This window comes from Mirounga leonina, unplaced genomic scaffold, assembly GCF_011800145.1.
Source record: "Mirounga leonina isolate KUSES-001 unplaced genomic scaffold, KU_Mleo_1.0 Mir_53, whole genome shotgun sequence".
NCBI classification, from domain to species: Eukaryota; Metazoa; Chordata; class Mammalia; order Carnivora; family Phocidae; genus Mirounga; species Mirounga leonina.
In genome coordinates this window covers 38308521-38325446 of record NW_023270807.1, presented here as the reverse complement: position 1 = coordinate 38325446, position 16926 = coordinate 38308521, and the positions used below count along the sequence as shown (strand labels likewise).

The window sequence follows — 16926 nt, the reverse complement described above, 5'->3', positions numbered from 1 at the left end:
GTAAGGGAGTGTTTGTTGTATTTTAGTTCAGCTTGAGTTACCTTTTTTTTTTTTAGGGAGGGACGGGGAGGGCAGAGGGAGAAGGGGAGAGAGAATCCTAAGCAGGCTCCAGGCCCAGTGCGGAGCCTGACGCAGGGCTCAATCTCACAACCTTGAGATCATGACCTGAGCCGAAATCAAGAGTCGGACATTTAACCAACTGAGCCAACCAGGCACCCCCAGCTTGAGTTACTTTTAATGTTTTCCCCATCTATTAATAAAGTGACAAAGACACTTCTTTTAAACACTTGAAGCAGTTATTTTTATAATGTAGTTTTATGAAACTTCTAACACAATATTTAGATTTTTTAACATAGGGATTTTCCTTCCTTTAAGCTGGGACAATGGAGACACAGAAAAGATGAGTCCCTGGGATATGGAGCTTATTCCTAATAACGGTAAGTGTATGTTAGGCTTTCTGTGTTAAAAAATTAATTTCTTAAATAAGGAATCTGATTTGCTGACTTGCTACTGCATAGGATTGTTGTGAAGATCATATAGAAAATATTCATTCAACAGTTATTTATTGCACACCTGTTATTTACCTTGGATTGGAGGTAGGGAAGGCATAGCAGTGAACAAGATCGACATAATCTTTGCCCACTTGGAATTTATAGTCTAACAGGGAAGACTGAAATTAGTTAACAGCAAAATACGAAAATGTTTTGCTAATTGTTCACTCCTAGAAGGTAAGCACTTGGGAGCAGAGATTTTTTTTTTTTAATTGTTAACTTCAGGAGAACACTTAAATATAAAACATAATATTAAGAGTTCAGCCTTTTGAGTGCAACATAGATTCATACCCTATCACTGCCCTCTATCTGTGTCATCTTGGCAAGTTCCTTAAAAGACTCAAAACTTCAGATTTTTTTAGGACTTCAACCTTTGAAATTCTGTAAACTCTAATACCTTACAGGGCTTCTGGAAGGATTAAATGACATCATGTGCATAAAGTGCTTATTATAGAGCCTGACACATGTAAGGGCCTCCATGAGTAGGTAGTTTACTACTGCTAATAACTGTCTTCTTGCATATGGCCTGATACATTGCCTTAAGACTTGGGAGTTAGCCTTAGGCAGTAAGACAACATCCTAGAACTGAGAAAAGGCCAGTGTGGCTGAAGCCTACAGACTGTAGTGCCCATTTTTGTTTCTATTTTTTAAAAAATACGGCCCACACAATTGCATATGCATAAAAGGATTTAAAAGGGTATATATTCCAGAATATTAATAATGATTACCTATAAAGAATGGGAATATAAGGACTTCTACAGTTTTACCTTTTACATTATTCTGTATTTTTTTTTCTATAACATCACTTTTCCCGTCAGGTAAGAATAAAGATTTAAAAAACAAAAAGGAAAAAGATCTTGTGACATAATAGAAATAATCGTTTATAATGGAGTTGCTCACTAGTACTATATTCTAAAAAGAGAAAAGATAACTTGGAAAAGTTAAATCCAATCAGGTAAACCTTAGAAATGAGAAAAAGGACATATTAATATTATCTAAGACTAGTTCTTCCTGGAAATTATCACTTTGAAAATGTAATACCGATAACATATTTTTCATCTCACTGCTAAATTAGAGCTGTTTGAAACTATAAAATATCTTTTTTTTAATTAAGATTTATTTGTGACAAAGAGCGCACAAGCAGGGGTAGTGGCGGCAGAGGGAGAAGCAGAGCCTGATGCTTGACTCGATCCCAGGATCCTGGGATCGTGACTCAAGCTGAAGGCAGATGCTTAACCGACTGAGCCACCCTGGTGTCCCAAAACTATAAAATATCTTGAACAACTTGGAATGGTGTTACATGGCTTATCTTTTTATATTATTTCTCTTCTTTTTGTAAGTTTGAGGTTGTAGTCACATTGGACTACTATATATGAGAGTCAGTGTTGTATTGCTTAGGGTATTTCTTGAAATGAGTTAATGGCATTAATATACTATTTGTTTCCTACCTAAATATATCCGTTTGTGAAGGGGGTGATTTTTGTTGTTTTTGTTCTGTCTGGATACATATACATGTGCATCCCTGGAGTTTAATTACATTGTATGAGGAGGAAGAATTTTGTATACAAATAGCGTATTTCCCCAGTGTTTCTCTGATAAAATCTACTTCAAAGGAAATGTTACTTGGCAGATTTGTAGGTTTTATGTCACCATCACCTCCTAATGTATGCAGAAAGCATACCTTCATAATTTAAAAGCAATAAACCTATGAATCATCTGTTAGTATTCATAATTCTCTCTGTTGTACGTTAAAAAAAAGTTAAGACTTTGGAGTATTTGTGGAAAACACCACTTTAGTTCAGTTTCACCTTGTGTATTATTAAAATAAATATGGAGATTATATCATGAAATGATTCAGAAAACTTACAGATTAAGCATCATTTATAGAAATACTTTGTCCTTTACCTGAAACTGATAGTTGAGCAAGTTGTCAGATATAATTTTGGAGAAGTAATTATATGCTCATCTAGAGAATTACTTATAAAACTAATGTTTTAAAAAACATTTTACTGATCCTTGAAACATTTCTTTAATGAAAATATGGAATATACTTATCAAATCTTTACAGAATTATACTTTAGTTTTTTTGATGTCAACTCTACTTTCTAAACCTAACCTAAAATATTAGCAAAAATCACATATTTTCACTAAATCTGCTTTTCTTTCTGTGTATTTCAGCTGTATTTCCTGAAGAACTAGGTACTAGTGTTCCTTTAACTGACGTTGAATGCCGATCATTGATCTATAAACCTCTTGATGGAGAATGGGGTTCCAATCCCAGGGATGAAGAATGTGAAAGAATTGTTGCAGGAATAAACCAGTTGATGACACTGGGTAAATAATAATAGTAACACAGGAATATAGAAAAAACTGACAGAAAGCAAAGGAAAGGAAAAATGTTATTCAATGAAATTTTTTTTCACAGTATCATGTCAGTGGTCAAACATTTTTAAGTGGAATTTCTTTCTTTTTTTAAATGAGACCTTACATAGGACTTGGGTATCTAGAACAGTTAAAAATGGAGTTGCTCTAGCTGAATTTTAAAGTGAGGGCCCTCAGAAATGCCATGGGTACCTGTGAAAAATCTGGATCCTCCAGAACCCAATTTGAAATCTTTTAACATAGGTAAGCTGACATGATGTGAATTGGGAGAGGAGGGTTGAAAGATGAATTATAATTATATGGATAGCTGTACCAGTTCTCCCCTTAACTATATGAATATATATACAAGGGAATACTTGTAAGGGGAAGGAAGAAAATACTGAACTGCTTGGTCTCATTAAAAAAAACAAAACACAGTGACCACAAAACTTTGATTATCTGAATTCTGGGCTTCCAAAACAACTGTAAACTAGTGTGGTGGTTTGTAGCAACCCCTCTATCAATAAGGAATAAAGCTTAAAAGAGGAATAGAGGTGACACTGGAGACACATTTTAGATATATTTTCATCTGAAGTCTTTTTTTAATAAGGCAACACTTTATTTAAAGAGTATCACAGATATCTTAAGCAATTTTAGTAGTATTTTAGCATAGGAAGTTGTCTTATACTGTATGTGAATGAGTAAAAAAAATAGTAATCTTTGCCAGGTTTTAGATTTTTACCAGTTGACTGTGTGCCATTTGGTCATTGACATTGAGTCAAAGACTTCTGGATCTGTTTCTTCCTCTGAGTGCTTGCGTGATATTTCACAATTAAGTTGTTAAGATAAGGTGATAAGTTTTGAGAAAGTCAGGTTACATTTGAATGGAATGTGTTATTACAGTGTTACTGAAAGAATGACTGTCAAAAACCTACAAATTCAGGAATGGCCTGGTTTTAAGTATAGAAATGTGTGTGTACTTAATAGGTCAGATTTATATATTGTCTGTCATTTCTTGTCTTCTAAGGGATCTGAATAACAAATATCCCTAGAATTTTGCAGTGTAAATGTAGACATAATAAGCAATGAGACTATATTAGGCTAGCTAAACTATATGTATTTACTTTGAAAAGACAATGGCAGTCTAATGGTTATGTGGATCAGAATTTGTCTTAATTCAAGCAGAATTGTCTGTGAAGTATTTTAAACAATAAAAAATAAACATATAAACTAATTTTTTTATTCTAGATATTGCTTCAGCATTTGTGGCCCCTGTGGATCTACAAGCCTATCCCATGTATTGCACTGTAGTGGCATATCCGACGGATTTAAGTACAATTAAACAAAGACTGGAAAACAGGTTTTACAGGTTAGAACCCATTTGCTGTGGCCACTACCAAAAGAAAACTAAATGATCCTTGAGTGTTTCTCAAACTTTACTGTGCATACAGATCACCTGGGGATTTTTTTTTTTTTTTTTTAATGCAGTCTCAGGTTCAGTAATTTTAGTAGGACCTGAGGATTCTGCATTTCTAACAAGTTCCCTGGGATGCTGATGCTGCTGGTCTCTAGATTTGGAACATGATGCATTGATGCAGTTTTTTCTAGTTGCTAATACGAGTTGGTGCTCACTGTCTTCACACTGTAATTTATAAAGCAACCCAGAGTATCTCGTTTTCTCCTAGACACCACATTGAAATATTTTTTCATGGATTTTTTTTTCATAGAACAGTATTTTTAAAAGTTGCGTATTTTTTTTATTTTGCTTATATTTAGCTTATATATACTTGAAATTGGGAATTCAGGATATTTTTCATAGTTGTAGGTTAGCTTGAAATACAGAGTTAAAAAAGAGCTAATTTCAATTAATTTGCATCTAGTTAACAATTTCAGTAAACATTGAGTTCTAATCTTGGATAGGCATTGTAGTTTTACTGCCTGGAATGTCTACAGAAAAAATTTAAGTCTATAGCTTTCACATAATGAAATCATACTTCCAGTTTTCATGACTTTTGCTTAGAAGACTGCCAGCATTTTTTTTGTTTGTTTTTAGAGAGCGAGATTGGTGGGGGTTGGGGGAGAGGGGGTGAGAGAGAATCTTGGGGCTCTATCTCACAACCCTGAGATCTTGATGTAAGCCAAAATCTAGAGCCAGATGCTTAACCAACTGAGCCAGCCAGGCACCCCACAACATTTTAATTAAAATAATTGCATTAAAAAATTTCTTCTTATGGCCTGTTCTTTACATTATATTATTCATTTTAACTTAGGGAAACTTTTATTCATATTTTGTATTTTTTAATATAAAATGTGCCTCTGGTGTTTTGTTCTTTTTTACTTAAATTATAAATCTAATTTGGTACTTTATGTGCCTGGCACTGAAAACACCATTTATTGTTCCTTAACTTAGTAAGGCAGGGTTTCTCAACAAAAGCATTACTGATATTTGGGGCTGGAAAATTCTTCATTGTGAGGGGCTGTGTCCTTGCCTCTACCCTTGAGGTGCCAATAGCAGTCCTTAGTTGTAAAAAGGAAAAATGTCTTTAAGCATTGCCAAATATGAGGTAGAATCACCCACCCAGAATCATTGAGAACCACTGGAATAAAGAAAACTAAGATGTTAAATTTCAGGTTCTAAAGATTTTTCTGGTCTTGGTTAGAGTGTTTCTGCTGTTCCTTTATTGATATTTGTCAAAAGCATAGAGATGAGGAGGAAATCACTATGATATGTGCCTCCCAGCCATCTTACCTTCATGGTACACTTCTTTAAATCTTTTTCAACACCTGATGTTAGAAGTTTAAGAGAAAATGGAGAAGAAATTTTTAGCTACATCCTTCCTTTTCCCTAGACCCCTAAATTGCTAAGCCTTAGGAATTGGACTTAGTGCTTCAGAGGTGGAACAAGATAGGGGAGAATTATGGGGAGATAGAGTTGTTATTGTACAGTAATTGTTGGACTACAGCTACAAAGATAAGCTTCTGACATCTCCCACTATTGTTGTAAATATACTTTCTCATAGAAATACTGCTCAGTATGGTAACTGCTAAGGTGTATTATATTTCAGGGTACATTACAACTTAAACAGGCTTTTTTGGCATTAGCTTAGCTTAGTAGCCAGTATAAGAAAATCTGAGAACACAATCCTTACATAAATTAGAAACTGCCTATTTTTGAACCTGATAATATAGACCCAATTTTTGTTCTTATTTAATAAAATTATGCCTTCATTTGCTTTTTCCACTGTTTCAACCTTTTTTGTTTCTCCTTTACTCATTGGCTTCAGATTTCTTGCAGTTTAAAATGGTTTTCTTCTTTGATACTTCTGGTTCTGTGTCTTGTTAAACTATTACTAATCAGTTTGCTCTGCTTGGCATTACTCTAAAACCTTATTTTACAGTTCTATAAGGTACCCTGAAGATGCCTGTGATTCTGTTAGAATAAATGAACCTTCTGTGTATGCTTCTGTATCCATAATTGTATATATTTTTTAAATCACATATAATTGTATTTCTTTCTTTCTTTTTTTTTTTTTAATTTTATTTATTTGACAGAGACACAGCGAGAGAGGGAACACAAGCAGGGGGAGTGGGAGAGGGAGAAGCAGGCTTCCCACTGAGCAAGGGAGCCTGATGCGGGGCTCGATCCCAGGACCCTGGGATCATGACCCGAGCTGAAGGTAGCCGCTTAACGACTGAGCCACCCAGGCGCCCCACATACAATTGTATTTCTGTTCACACATCAATATCAGTAATATTTTCTGAGTATTTTAAGTAGGACTGGACCACATATTGGATGATATTCTGGAAGTTGTCTTTGGATTTTTCTTTACTTTCAGAAAGAAAAGAAGGCACTATTAATAATCTAGTGTGTCTAATCTGGTGCGACATTTTCTATGCAAATACACAATGTTGCTCCTCTTTTATTTACCCTAACACAAATGAGATTATATATTTTCTTATATTTTAAAGTTGTGAGTTTTGTAATTGGATAAGACTGTAATTGAAAAGTTAGAATGCCTTGGTTTTAAATTGTGCACAAATATTTTTAAATATAATGAGGTTAAGACTTTTGTGTTTTGTTTGTTTAAGGCGAGTTTCTTCCCTCATGTGGGAAGTTCGATACATAGAGCATAATACACGGACATTTAATGAGCCTGGAAGCCCTATTGTGAAATCTGCTAAGTTTGTGACTGATCTTCTTCTACATTTTATAAAGTGAGTTGTTTTTCCACACTTAATTGTCAGTATTTTAAGATGTAAAATGTAAAAATGTAAAATGCAAAAATGTAAAATGCAGTTATTTTTATATGTGTCCCATGCTGTGCTGTAAACTAGTTCCATTCAAAATAGAAAGCATATAATGTCTGTCTAAACATCATAAAAGTTGTGTTACAGTTGTGTTCCATAGTTAACATTTAAAAAATGGATCCTTCTCTAAATCCAACTGTTGGGTAAGCATGTATAGAACATGTAATGTTTTACCTAAAGTAGTTCTTCTAAGCCAAATAATAATTACAGTTAGGAGATACCGCTATCTGTAATTAACAGTTAAGGAAACAGTTTTAGAGGTTTACATGTTTAATTTTCACAGTAAATGAGTGTCTTCCATCTAAGAATTTCTCATCTTAACATTATATTGCCCCTGACAAGTTTGTAAAAAAGTATTTAAGTAGTCCAACCAGAAACTAAATTTAACTTTCAAGATTCTTCTTAAAAGTCAGGTTTACTTCCTCATTCATTAATCTCATACCAAGAATGATAACTATAGCTATTTAAGGGAGCAACACTTTTATTTTTTACCTTAAGAATTTTATATAGCCGTAGAATGAATTGAGCCTTCTAAACTGAAACCAGAGGAATGACTCCTGTTTTGTATAAAATACTGCTGTTGAGTTCATATTAAGGTTATTTATATTGGATGATTTTTTCCAGTAAAGAAAGAATACATTTTATAATTTAAATACTCAGCTGTTGTCAGCTTTCATTTTCACATGCAGGGATTATTGAGGCTCTTTAAAAAACATCTCCAGCTTCATTCTCATTACTTAGAATAATCATAGGGCCCGTTTTTGTGGTGTTAGGGTGTTTTTTGCTAAGGAATATAGGTGATTTCAATATAAGAAAACACCAAAGAAAATTAGTACAGTAAATGTTATATTCTACCCTCTACCTTATTCTCTAAAAAAACCTGTTGCCTTCCAGATGGTTTGGGGCTATTTTTATTATACTTGCGCTCCCCCCCCCCATAAAATTGGTAATTAAGAATTAGTTATCCTCGGAAGATTGTTTATATAACTTAATTATAATGGCTTATAATATTTTTATTATAAAGTTTAGTGTATAATTTTGTATTATATATATATATGTATGTTTCTTTTTCCAAAGAGACAGGAATTAATAGAATCGCATGATATATAAACTCACACTTCAGTGAAATAATTTAGATGAAACAATTATTTTTATATTTGGAATAGTCTATAAAAATGTATTTCTTTCAAATGTTATTTTGAAATACGTTGTTAGATTAGTATTTAAAGCGTTGATATTATATATATCTAAAAATCCCTGGCATTTCTTAGAGGTAGATAACAAATGTTTATACATTTTTAGCTGACAGTAATTTTCACGTTAGGTATAGCTTGAAATTTTGGTTTTTCTATTTTTTAACTGAGTTATTTTGCCAAATTTCAAGCAATAAGGTATATAATCAGGTGATGTGAGAGATACTTGACCTAGAAATGTATATTTACCCTCTTAGTACAATTTCATAGATAAATTTTTTAAGTAACTATAATATAAGGAAAGACTAACAAGAGAGTCTGTATGAAAGTTTGTGACAGTGGAGTTTTAGGTACAGGGAGAAGTGTGTTAGGATGTTATGGACAAGGTAGAAATTGATAGATTTAAGAGAAGTTAGATGGAAGGAAAGCCATTCTAAGGATAAGGAATGGCATGAGGTAGGAAAGTAAAAGGTTATTAAGGGAATTAAGCAATTTAAATCAGATGAAGTAGAGAGTACATGAGCAGAAGTAATAGGGATACAGTGCTATAAGCACAAGTTTGAGCCAGATCATGGAGGGCCTTGAATGCATTTCTAATCTTAACTGATAGAGAAGAGACAAAAGAACATAAATAGCAGATTGACTGCTACATCTAACCAACTAAGAGGTGATGAGGGTTTAGTTTATGGAAATGAGAAAGGCAGAGGCCAAGAGATTTTGAAGGTAGAATCACAGAACTTGGCCAGTGATTGGGTTAATAGGAGGCAAGGGAAGGAATAGTGAAAACCCATGCATTACTGTGAGAATAGTAATGCTGTTGAAAATAGGAGAGGGAAGTGAAAATAAGGTTTAGACATGTGAAATTTTAGATGATGGAATCTCAGGAGAAGAGTCTGACCAAATCATAGGAATTTGGAATTCATTTACACAGATAAACTGCAGATATATATGATTATCAGGACAAAAACTGTAGTGACAAGGGAAGATGACTAAAGGACAAAATTTTAGGGAATGACTAAACATTTAAGAATGATAAGAAGGAATTAGAAGACAGGACATATAATAGCTTTCCCTTGTGTACTGAGGAATGGAAGAAGGTGTCTGCCAAACAACAGTGATCTGAACAAAGACTAGGAGGTGAGAATTGGGTTTCTTGTAATGAAATAGACCAGATTGGAAGCTCCACATAGGGTGGAGGGGCAGGGGCAGATGGGTGGGCATAGAGTTTTGGAGTCAACCAATGAAGAAAGCCTTCAGCTTCAAGCTTAATCTTAAAATCTTGTTTTGGTAACAGATTTAAAGGGGAAAAAAAAAGTCTCATGACTCTAAATTGTATACTAACATTGCCTTGTTGTTTAGGGATCAGACTTGTTACAACTTAATTCCACTGTACAATTCAATGAAGAAGAAAGTTTTGTCTGACTCTGAGGTATTTCATATTTCATATTTCATCATTCAGACTATGTTGGTCTTTTTCTATATGTAAAAAGAAATTAACACACAGTAGTTTTCAGATAAATGCTGTTATGAAAATTATTTTTGGCTAATGCTATAGTTTCAAAAAATGGTCCAGAATTTTCTTGTTATAGTTATTAAAAACATTGTAGGGGGACTTTCTAATCAATCAGTAAAGTGTTCCAGCATATACATTATGGGTTTTCAAAAGTGTAAAAGTAATAATTGGCATATAAACAGCTGTGATAGACTCTGTAAACTCTAAGAGTATAATCTAGAATGTTTAACAAATCTGATAAATTCTTACTTCAAAGGAAGAAGAGAAAGATGCTGATGTGCCAGGAACTTCTACCCGAAAAAGAAAGGTAAGATACTTTTTGTTTTAGCAGAAGTATTTTATATGAATTAAAATGTATTAAAAGCATTTTTTTAACTATTTGTATTTTTAAAGACAGATTAAGTATTACTTCCAAATCAGTTTCCATCACAAAATGCATGGTTTTCAGAACTAGGTGAATGATATTTTCTATTATTTAAATTACTTTATATGACCTAATTATATCAGACTGCATTAAAAATACAAATTTTACTGTATAAATGTTATTAATATATTTGAAAATTTTCATTTTAGGACCATCAACCTAGAAGAAGATTACGTAACAGAGCTCAATCTTACGATATTCAAGCGTGGAAGAAACAATGTCAAGAATTGTTAAATCTCATATTTCAATGTGAAGATTCTGAGCCTTTCCGCCAGCCAGTAGATCTCCTTGAATATCCAGTAAGTATTTTTGGAAATATTTTCTTTACCTGTCAGTTTGCTATATATCTCACACATGACAATTAGCCATTTAAGTTGTTATTTCTTATGATTATCATTTCTTCATTATTAAATACATCTTGTCATCTGTTTGGTTATATGGAGCATCTAAGTCGAGTAGTGGCATTTAAAACAGAAGGAAGTCCAAACTAAGACTCCACAAATAATTGGGTTATGATTCTAGCTCTCCCTCTTACCAGTTGTACAACTTGAGCAGGTCATTTAGTTTTCTGATCTAAATTTTTTTTTATAATTTCCCACACAAACTCTTAAGAATTTATTACGGCAGTTATTCAGGAAACAATAATAATACCTACCTAACCTCCCTACAGGGTTATGGATGGAATGAGAATACATTAAAATAGTTTTTAAACTAGCAGTATATATAAATGCAAGGTAGCATTATTATATTTATGGAATTCATGGTAGGAAGATTGAGTGAATCTGATTTTAGTATTTTTGCATGCAATCTTGGCAATCCAAATATAGCTTAAAGTGATTTTTTTTATTCCTTTAGTCAGTTATTAAAGGTTGTACAGTTTAGATAATATTCGTGGTTTCAAATGAAATTGAAAATGAAATATTTTGTAAGAGATCATGACCCAGATGTGGTATCCTCTAACTTCGTTACTGTTTTTTCTGTATGTGTTGTAACTTGCAATGATGAAAACAGAGAAATGTCATCAGTAGATATATATCATAAAATGGCCTTTTTGTCATTTAAAAATCAAGAAATGTGGAATCTTGAATGTAAAAGATAAGTTTTTAATTCCAGCAACGTTATAAACTGGGCTAATTTGAACTCTGTGCTCCAAAAAACTCATAGAAGAACTGAGCTAATGCTACAGTACTCTGGTTTTCAATTCTCTTTGTTTTTGGAACGTGTGGATTTCCCTTTGTTTCTTGTGAACCTAACTATGTATATTAGAAAACGTTATAGTTTATCCAGTGCTTGCAGATGTTTGTGTTCCTAGACTTTTCCACAGAAAAGAAGCTAGATAAAAGCTTTAATGTTTAGATTCTCTAGAGGCACAAGTATAGCACTATGTAGAGAGAAAAAGCCATATGAGCCAAGGTGAGGAGGGAAATTGGAACTGAGATCCCACCAGGACTGTTGAAAGGTTTCACCCTCAATGAAAACAATAGTATAATTCCCTCCATGAGGAAAAATATCTGTCTGCTGCTCTGGTGTGAGGAGAGGAGTCTCCCTAAGCTCGCACTATGCAAGGATTTAGAGCCCAAATTTACACTACCCTAGTGTGTAGAAATTCATCAGAGGGAGAAAAAACCAATCTCTAACCACAGATTAATTAATAATGAAAAAAAAAATCACAAACTGTATAAGGGAGTGATCCATCATATATACAACAACAAACACAACAAATGGAAATATTAGCACCCTCTTCCCCAAAACTTGACATATGATAGATAATTTCTGAAATACTGTACTTCATCAAATCTAAAACACCAGTGACTTATTTAATGTACCACCAAGAAAGAAAAATGAAATGCTGCCTATTAAACTTGGATTTGTTATTTTGGTTTAAGAGATAAATGGAGAGATAAGAAGCCCCTTACCGGGGCTGGGGAGGAGGCGGGTATTTTTAAAAATTTAAACTAAATAGGATTTCTGAAAATGAAGTGTATAATCATTGAAATTAAGCTCGGAAAGATTAAGAGATACGGTAGATGAAAAAATTCAGTGAGAGAGGGTAGACAGAATGGGAGAGGGGCAATATTTGAGGAGTTAATGGCTATATACATTTCCTAGGGTGGATAAACATTTGACAGAGCATGACTTCTGACCAGGATATATATGAAAAAAATCTTTACCTGGAATAATAGCGAAAAATTAAAACTCTGAGGACAAAGGAAAATGTTAAAACAACCATACAAAAAATATGGGAGAGACCTGTATTCATGACTCTGCACAGTTATACTTATGCATTTAGAATCTAAACATTAAAGCTTGTATCTTTCTCTTCCTTTCTAGGAAAAAGTCCAGAATACAAATATCTGCTATATACATATATATATATATATACGTACATACGTATGTATGTGTATATATATATGAGTTGCTTTATATATATCCAACTCTAGATACTGGTACAGCTGATTCATTTTACTAATGTTGAACTGAGACTCAGATTAAGCAGCTCTCCAAGATCCGTAGCTATTTGTTGACAAAGTGAGAACAAGAGCCCATATTTTCTGTATCTCGTGCACCAGAACTATATGCAGTATTCTTAGAGAATAACTAGTGTATAAGAATGTAGTCTCTTAAGTATTCAAAATAATGAGAGCAGTATTTAGAGCTTCTCCTTCCACAAGCCAAAAGTATTAGCAGACAAATAGAAGAAACAAGAAAAAATTCTAATTTGATCACTTGTTTCTTACGGTACTCCTTGATGGAGGGAGGTGTGAAGACTTAGGACTGTTAACTGTTCTTTATTACCGTCACTGAGAAGTAAAAACTGGATTTATCACTTTTTATGTTTCAGAATTAACTATAAGTTAACTATCAATCTAACTCTAGTAGAATATATAAAGCAGTCATATTCTTCATACTTCAGCTTTTGTAATTGAATTTAATAAAATACAAAGCAAGATTTTAAAAATTAAATTTTTATGCAAATTAGCATGCTAAATAATCTGTCCCATTCCTTTATTCAGCAGAGGTGTGTTGAGTGGTTACCATAAACTGTACTGAGTAATGGAAACCCAAGATACAAACCAAGAAAAATGAAGTGTTTTACATAAATATATTTAACATTTTCCTAAAATCTGCAAAGTTTGTAAAGACAATATGTTATAATATTTAATATCCAAGTAATTATAGTTTCTGTCAAAGTGGTTAGTTACCCTTAAGAGGTTAGAGAGGTTGGACACTGTTCAGACGATGTTACCATTGCATAAAGCAATTCTGTAATTCCTTTAACTTACCCCCTCATCCCCACACATACACAGCTATCTTAAGAGTCAAGGTTTCGGGGACACCTGGGCGGCTCAGTCGGTTAAGCGTGTCTGCCTTTGGCTCGGGTCGTGATCCCAGGGTCCTGGGATTGAGCCCCGCATCGGGCTCCTTGCTCAGCGGGGAGCCTGCTTCTCCCTCTGCCTGCCACTCCCCCTGCTTGTGCTCTCTCTCTCTCTGACAAATAAATAAAATCTTAAAAAAAAAAAGAGTCAAGCTTTCAGATACATATTTTTTTTTAAGGCCATTTATATGATTTCATTACACAGGAAAATCTGAAATCACAGTTTTCTCTTTGGATATGTTATTCTTTTCTATTTCACTATCTTTTTTAAGTTTTTATTTTTATTCCAGTTAGTTAACATACAGTGTGGTATTAGTTTCAGGTGCATTGTAGTGATTCAACACTTCCATACATCACCCTGTGCTCATCATGACAAGTGCACTCCTTAATCTCTTCTTGTAACCATTAGTTCTCTATAAATAAAAGTGCCTTTCTTACTTTGTCTCTTTTTTTTAATTTTTAAAAAAAATTTTTGTTATGTTAATCACCATACATTATTACATCATTAGTTTTTGATGTAGTGTTCCATGATTCATTGTTTGTGCATAACACCCAGTGCGCCATTCAGTACGTGCCCTCTTTAATACCCATCACCAGGCTAACCTCTCTTTCTCTTATTTCCCATTGCTTGTTTTTGTTTCTGAAATTCTCCACAAGTGAAATCCTAATAGTATTTGTCCTTCTCTGATTTATTTTGCTTAACATTATACTCTAGCTCATTCATGTCATTGCAGATGGCAAGATTTCAATTTTTTTGGATGAGTAATAGTCCATTGTGTATGTATGTATATGTATATATATATATACCACATCCTCTTTATCCATTCATCAATAATGCTGCTATAAACATATGGGTAGATGTATCCTTTTGAATTAGTGTTCTTGTTTTCTTTGGGTAAATACCCAGTAATGTGATTGTTGGATCATAGGGTAGTTCTATTTTTAACTTTTTGAGGAACCTCCATACTGTTTTCTACTGTGTCTGCACCAGTTTGCCTTCCCACCAACAATGCATGAGTGTCCCTTTTTCTCCACATCTTCCCCAACGCCTATTGTTTCTTGCGTCGTTGCCATTCTGACAAGTGTGAGGTGATACCTCATTATAATAATGTTTTGATTTGCATTTCCCTGATGGTAAGTGATGATGAACATCTTTTCATGTATCTCTTGGCCATCTTTATGTCTTTAGAAAAATGTCTGCTCATGTCTTCTTCCAATATTTAATCAGATTATTTGTTTTGAGGATGTTGAGTTTTATAAGTTCTTTATATATTTTGGATACTCACCCTTTATTGGATGTCATTTGCAAATACCTTCTCCCATTCCATGGGTTGCCTTTAGTTTTGTTGATTGTTTCCTTCGCTGGGCAGAAGCTTTTTATTTTGATGTAGCCCCAATAGTTTATTTTTGCTTTTGTTTCCCTTACCTCAGAAGACATCTAGAAAAATGCTGTTATGGCTGGTAGCAGAGATTACAGGCCTGTGTTCTCTTCTAGGATTGTTATGGTTTCAGGTCTCATATTTAGGTATTTAATCCATTTTGAATTTCATTTTTTGTGTGACACCAGTATATTTTGATAATTTTGTATATATTATAAACACCTGAGCAACCACTTAAAAAATTATAGCAGAGTTACAGTCATAAACACAATGCATGAATCAAATGGAATCTGTTCAAGTAACCCACAGGAAGATTGGGGAAAAAAAATTAAAAACAACAGAACAGACAGAAAACAATAAAATGACAAATGTAATTGAAACCATACAGTGTGTTTTCCAGCCACAATGGAATCAAACCAGAAATAAAAGTAACAGGAAAATCTCTAATCACTTGATTGATAACTAAATAAATATGCTTCTGAATAATTTTTGATACCAAAGTCTTACGGGAAATAAAACACATTGAAATAAAAATACAACATTTCAAAATTTGTAGGATGAGGCTAAAACAATGCAGGGAAATTTATAGCACTAAATGGTACATCAGAAGAGAGAAAGTCTCAAATCAGTAACCCATGCTCTCTCCTCAAGAACCTAGAAAAACAGGCGCACCTGGGTGGCTCAGTCATTAAAGATCTGCCTTCGGCTTGGGTCATGATCCCAGGGTTCTGGGATCAAGCCCCACATGGGGCTCCCTGCTCTGCGGGAAGCCTGCGTCTCCCTCTCCCACTCCCCCTGCTTTTGCTCCTGCTCTCGCTCTCTGTCAAATAAATAAATAAAATCTTAAAAAAAAAAAAAAAAACCTAGAAAAATAAAAATAAAATTAACTTACAGTGAGCAGAAGATAGGAAATATAAAAAGCAGAAATGAATGAAACTGAAAACAGAAAAACAATAGAGAAAATCCATAAAACCAAAAGCTGGTTCTTGGAAAAGATCTATGAAAGTGATAAACCTCTGTTAAGATTTAGAAAGCTAAAAAGAAAAAAGACACAAATTGCTAATACCAGGAATGCAATAGAGGATCATTACAGACCCTGTAGATATCAAAAGGATAATAAAGGAATACTGTAGGCAACTCTACACATACAGATTTGATGTCTTAGATGAAATGGACCAGTTCTGAAAGTACAAACTACCACAACTCACCCAGTGTGAGATCATTTGAATAGCCTTATAACTAGTAAGGAAATTTAATTTGTAATTAAAACCTTTCAAAAAAGAAATCTCTTAAGTCCAGATGTCTTCACTGGTTAATTCTACCAAATGTTTAAAGAATTAACACAAATTCTACATAGTCTTTTCCACAAGGTACAGAAGAGACTACTTTTCCATTCATTCTATGAAACCAGTATTATCCTGATATTAAAACTGGGCCAAAAAAGTACAAAAGAAGAAAATGCAAATATTCTTTTTTTTTTTTTTTAAAGATTTTATTTATTTATTTGACAGAGAGAGATACAGCAAGAGAGGGAACACAGGCAGGGGGAGTGGGAGAGGGAGAAGCAGGCTTCCCGCCGAGCAGGGAGCCCGATGTGGGACTCGATCCCAGGACCCTGGGATCATGACCTGAGCCGAAGGCAGACGCTTAACGACTGAGCCACCCAGGCGCCCCGAAAATGCAAATATTCTTAATAAAATATCAGCAAATAGAATTCAACAATATATAAAAATGATTTTATACCATGACCAACGGGGTTTTTATCCAAGGTTGTAAGGCTCATTCAGTATTCAAAAATCTGTCAGTGTAACTTATATTAAG

General features: G+C 33.8%; 1 protein-coding gene across 3 annotated transcripts in view; it reads left to right on the top strand.

Annotated features, from left to right (window-relative positions):
* Window positions 1-16926, top strand: part of PHIP (pleckstrin homology domain interacting protein) — a 135501-nt gene that overhangs the window by 105515 nt on the left and 13060 nt on the right. For all 3 annotated transcript variants that reach the window (XM_034991212.1, XM_034991209.1, XM_034991211.1), the window contains 7 exons: window positions 376-437; window positions 2730-2885; window positions 4161-4281; window positions 7002-7127; window positions 9773-9842; window positions 10183-10233; window positions 10500-10649. In XM_034991212.1, coding sequence (XP_034847103.1) covers window positions 376-437; window positions 2730-2885; window positions 4161-4281; window positions 7002-7127; window positions 9773-9842; window positions 10183-10233; window positions 10500-10649 — 736 coding nt within the window. The remainder of the gene's footprint in view (window positions 1-375; window positions 438-2729; window positions 2886-4160; window positions 4282-7001; window positions 7128-9772; window positions 9843-10182; window positions 10234-10499; window positions 10650-16926) is intronic.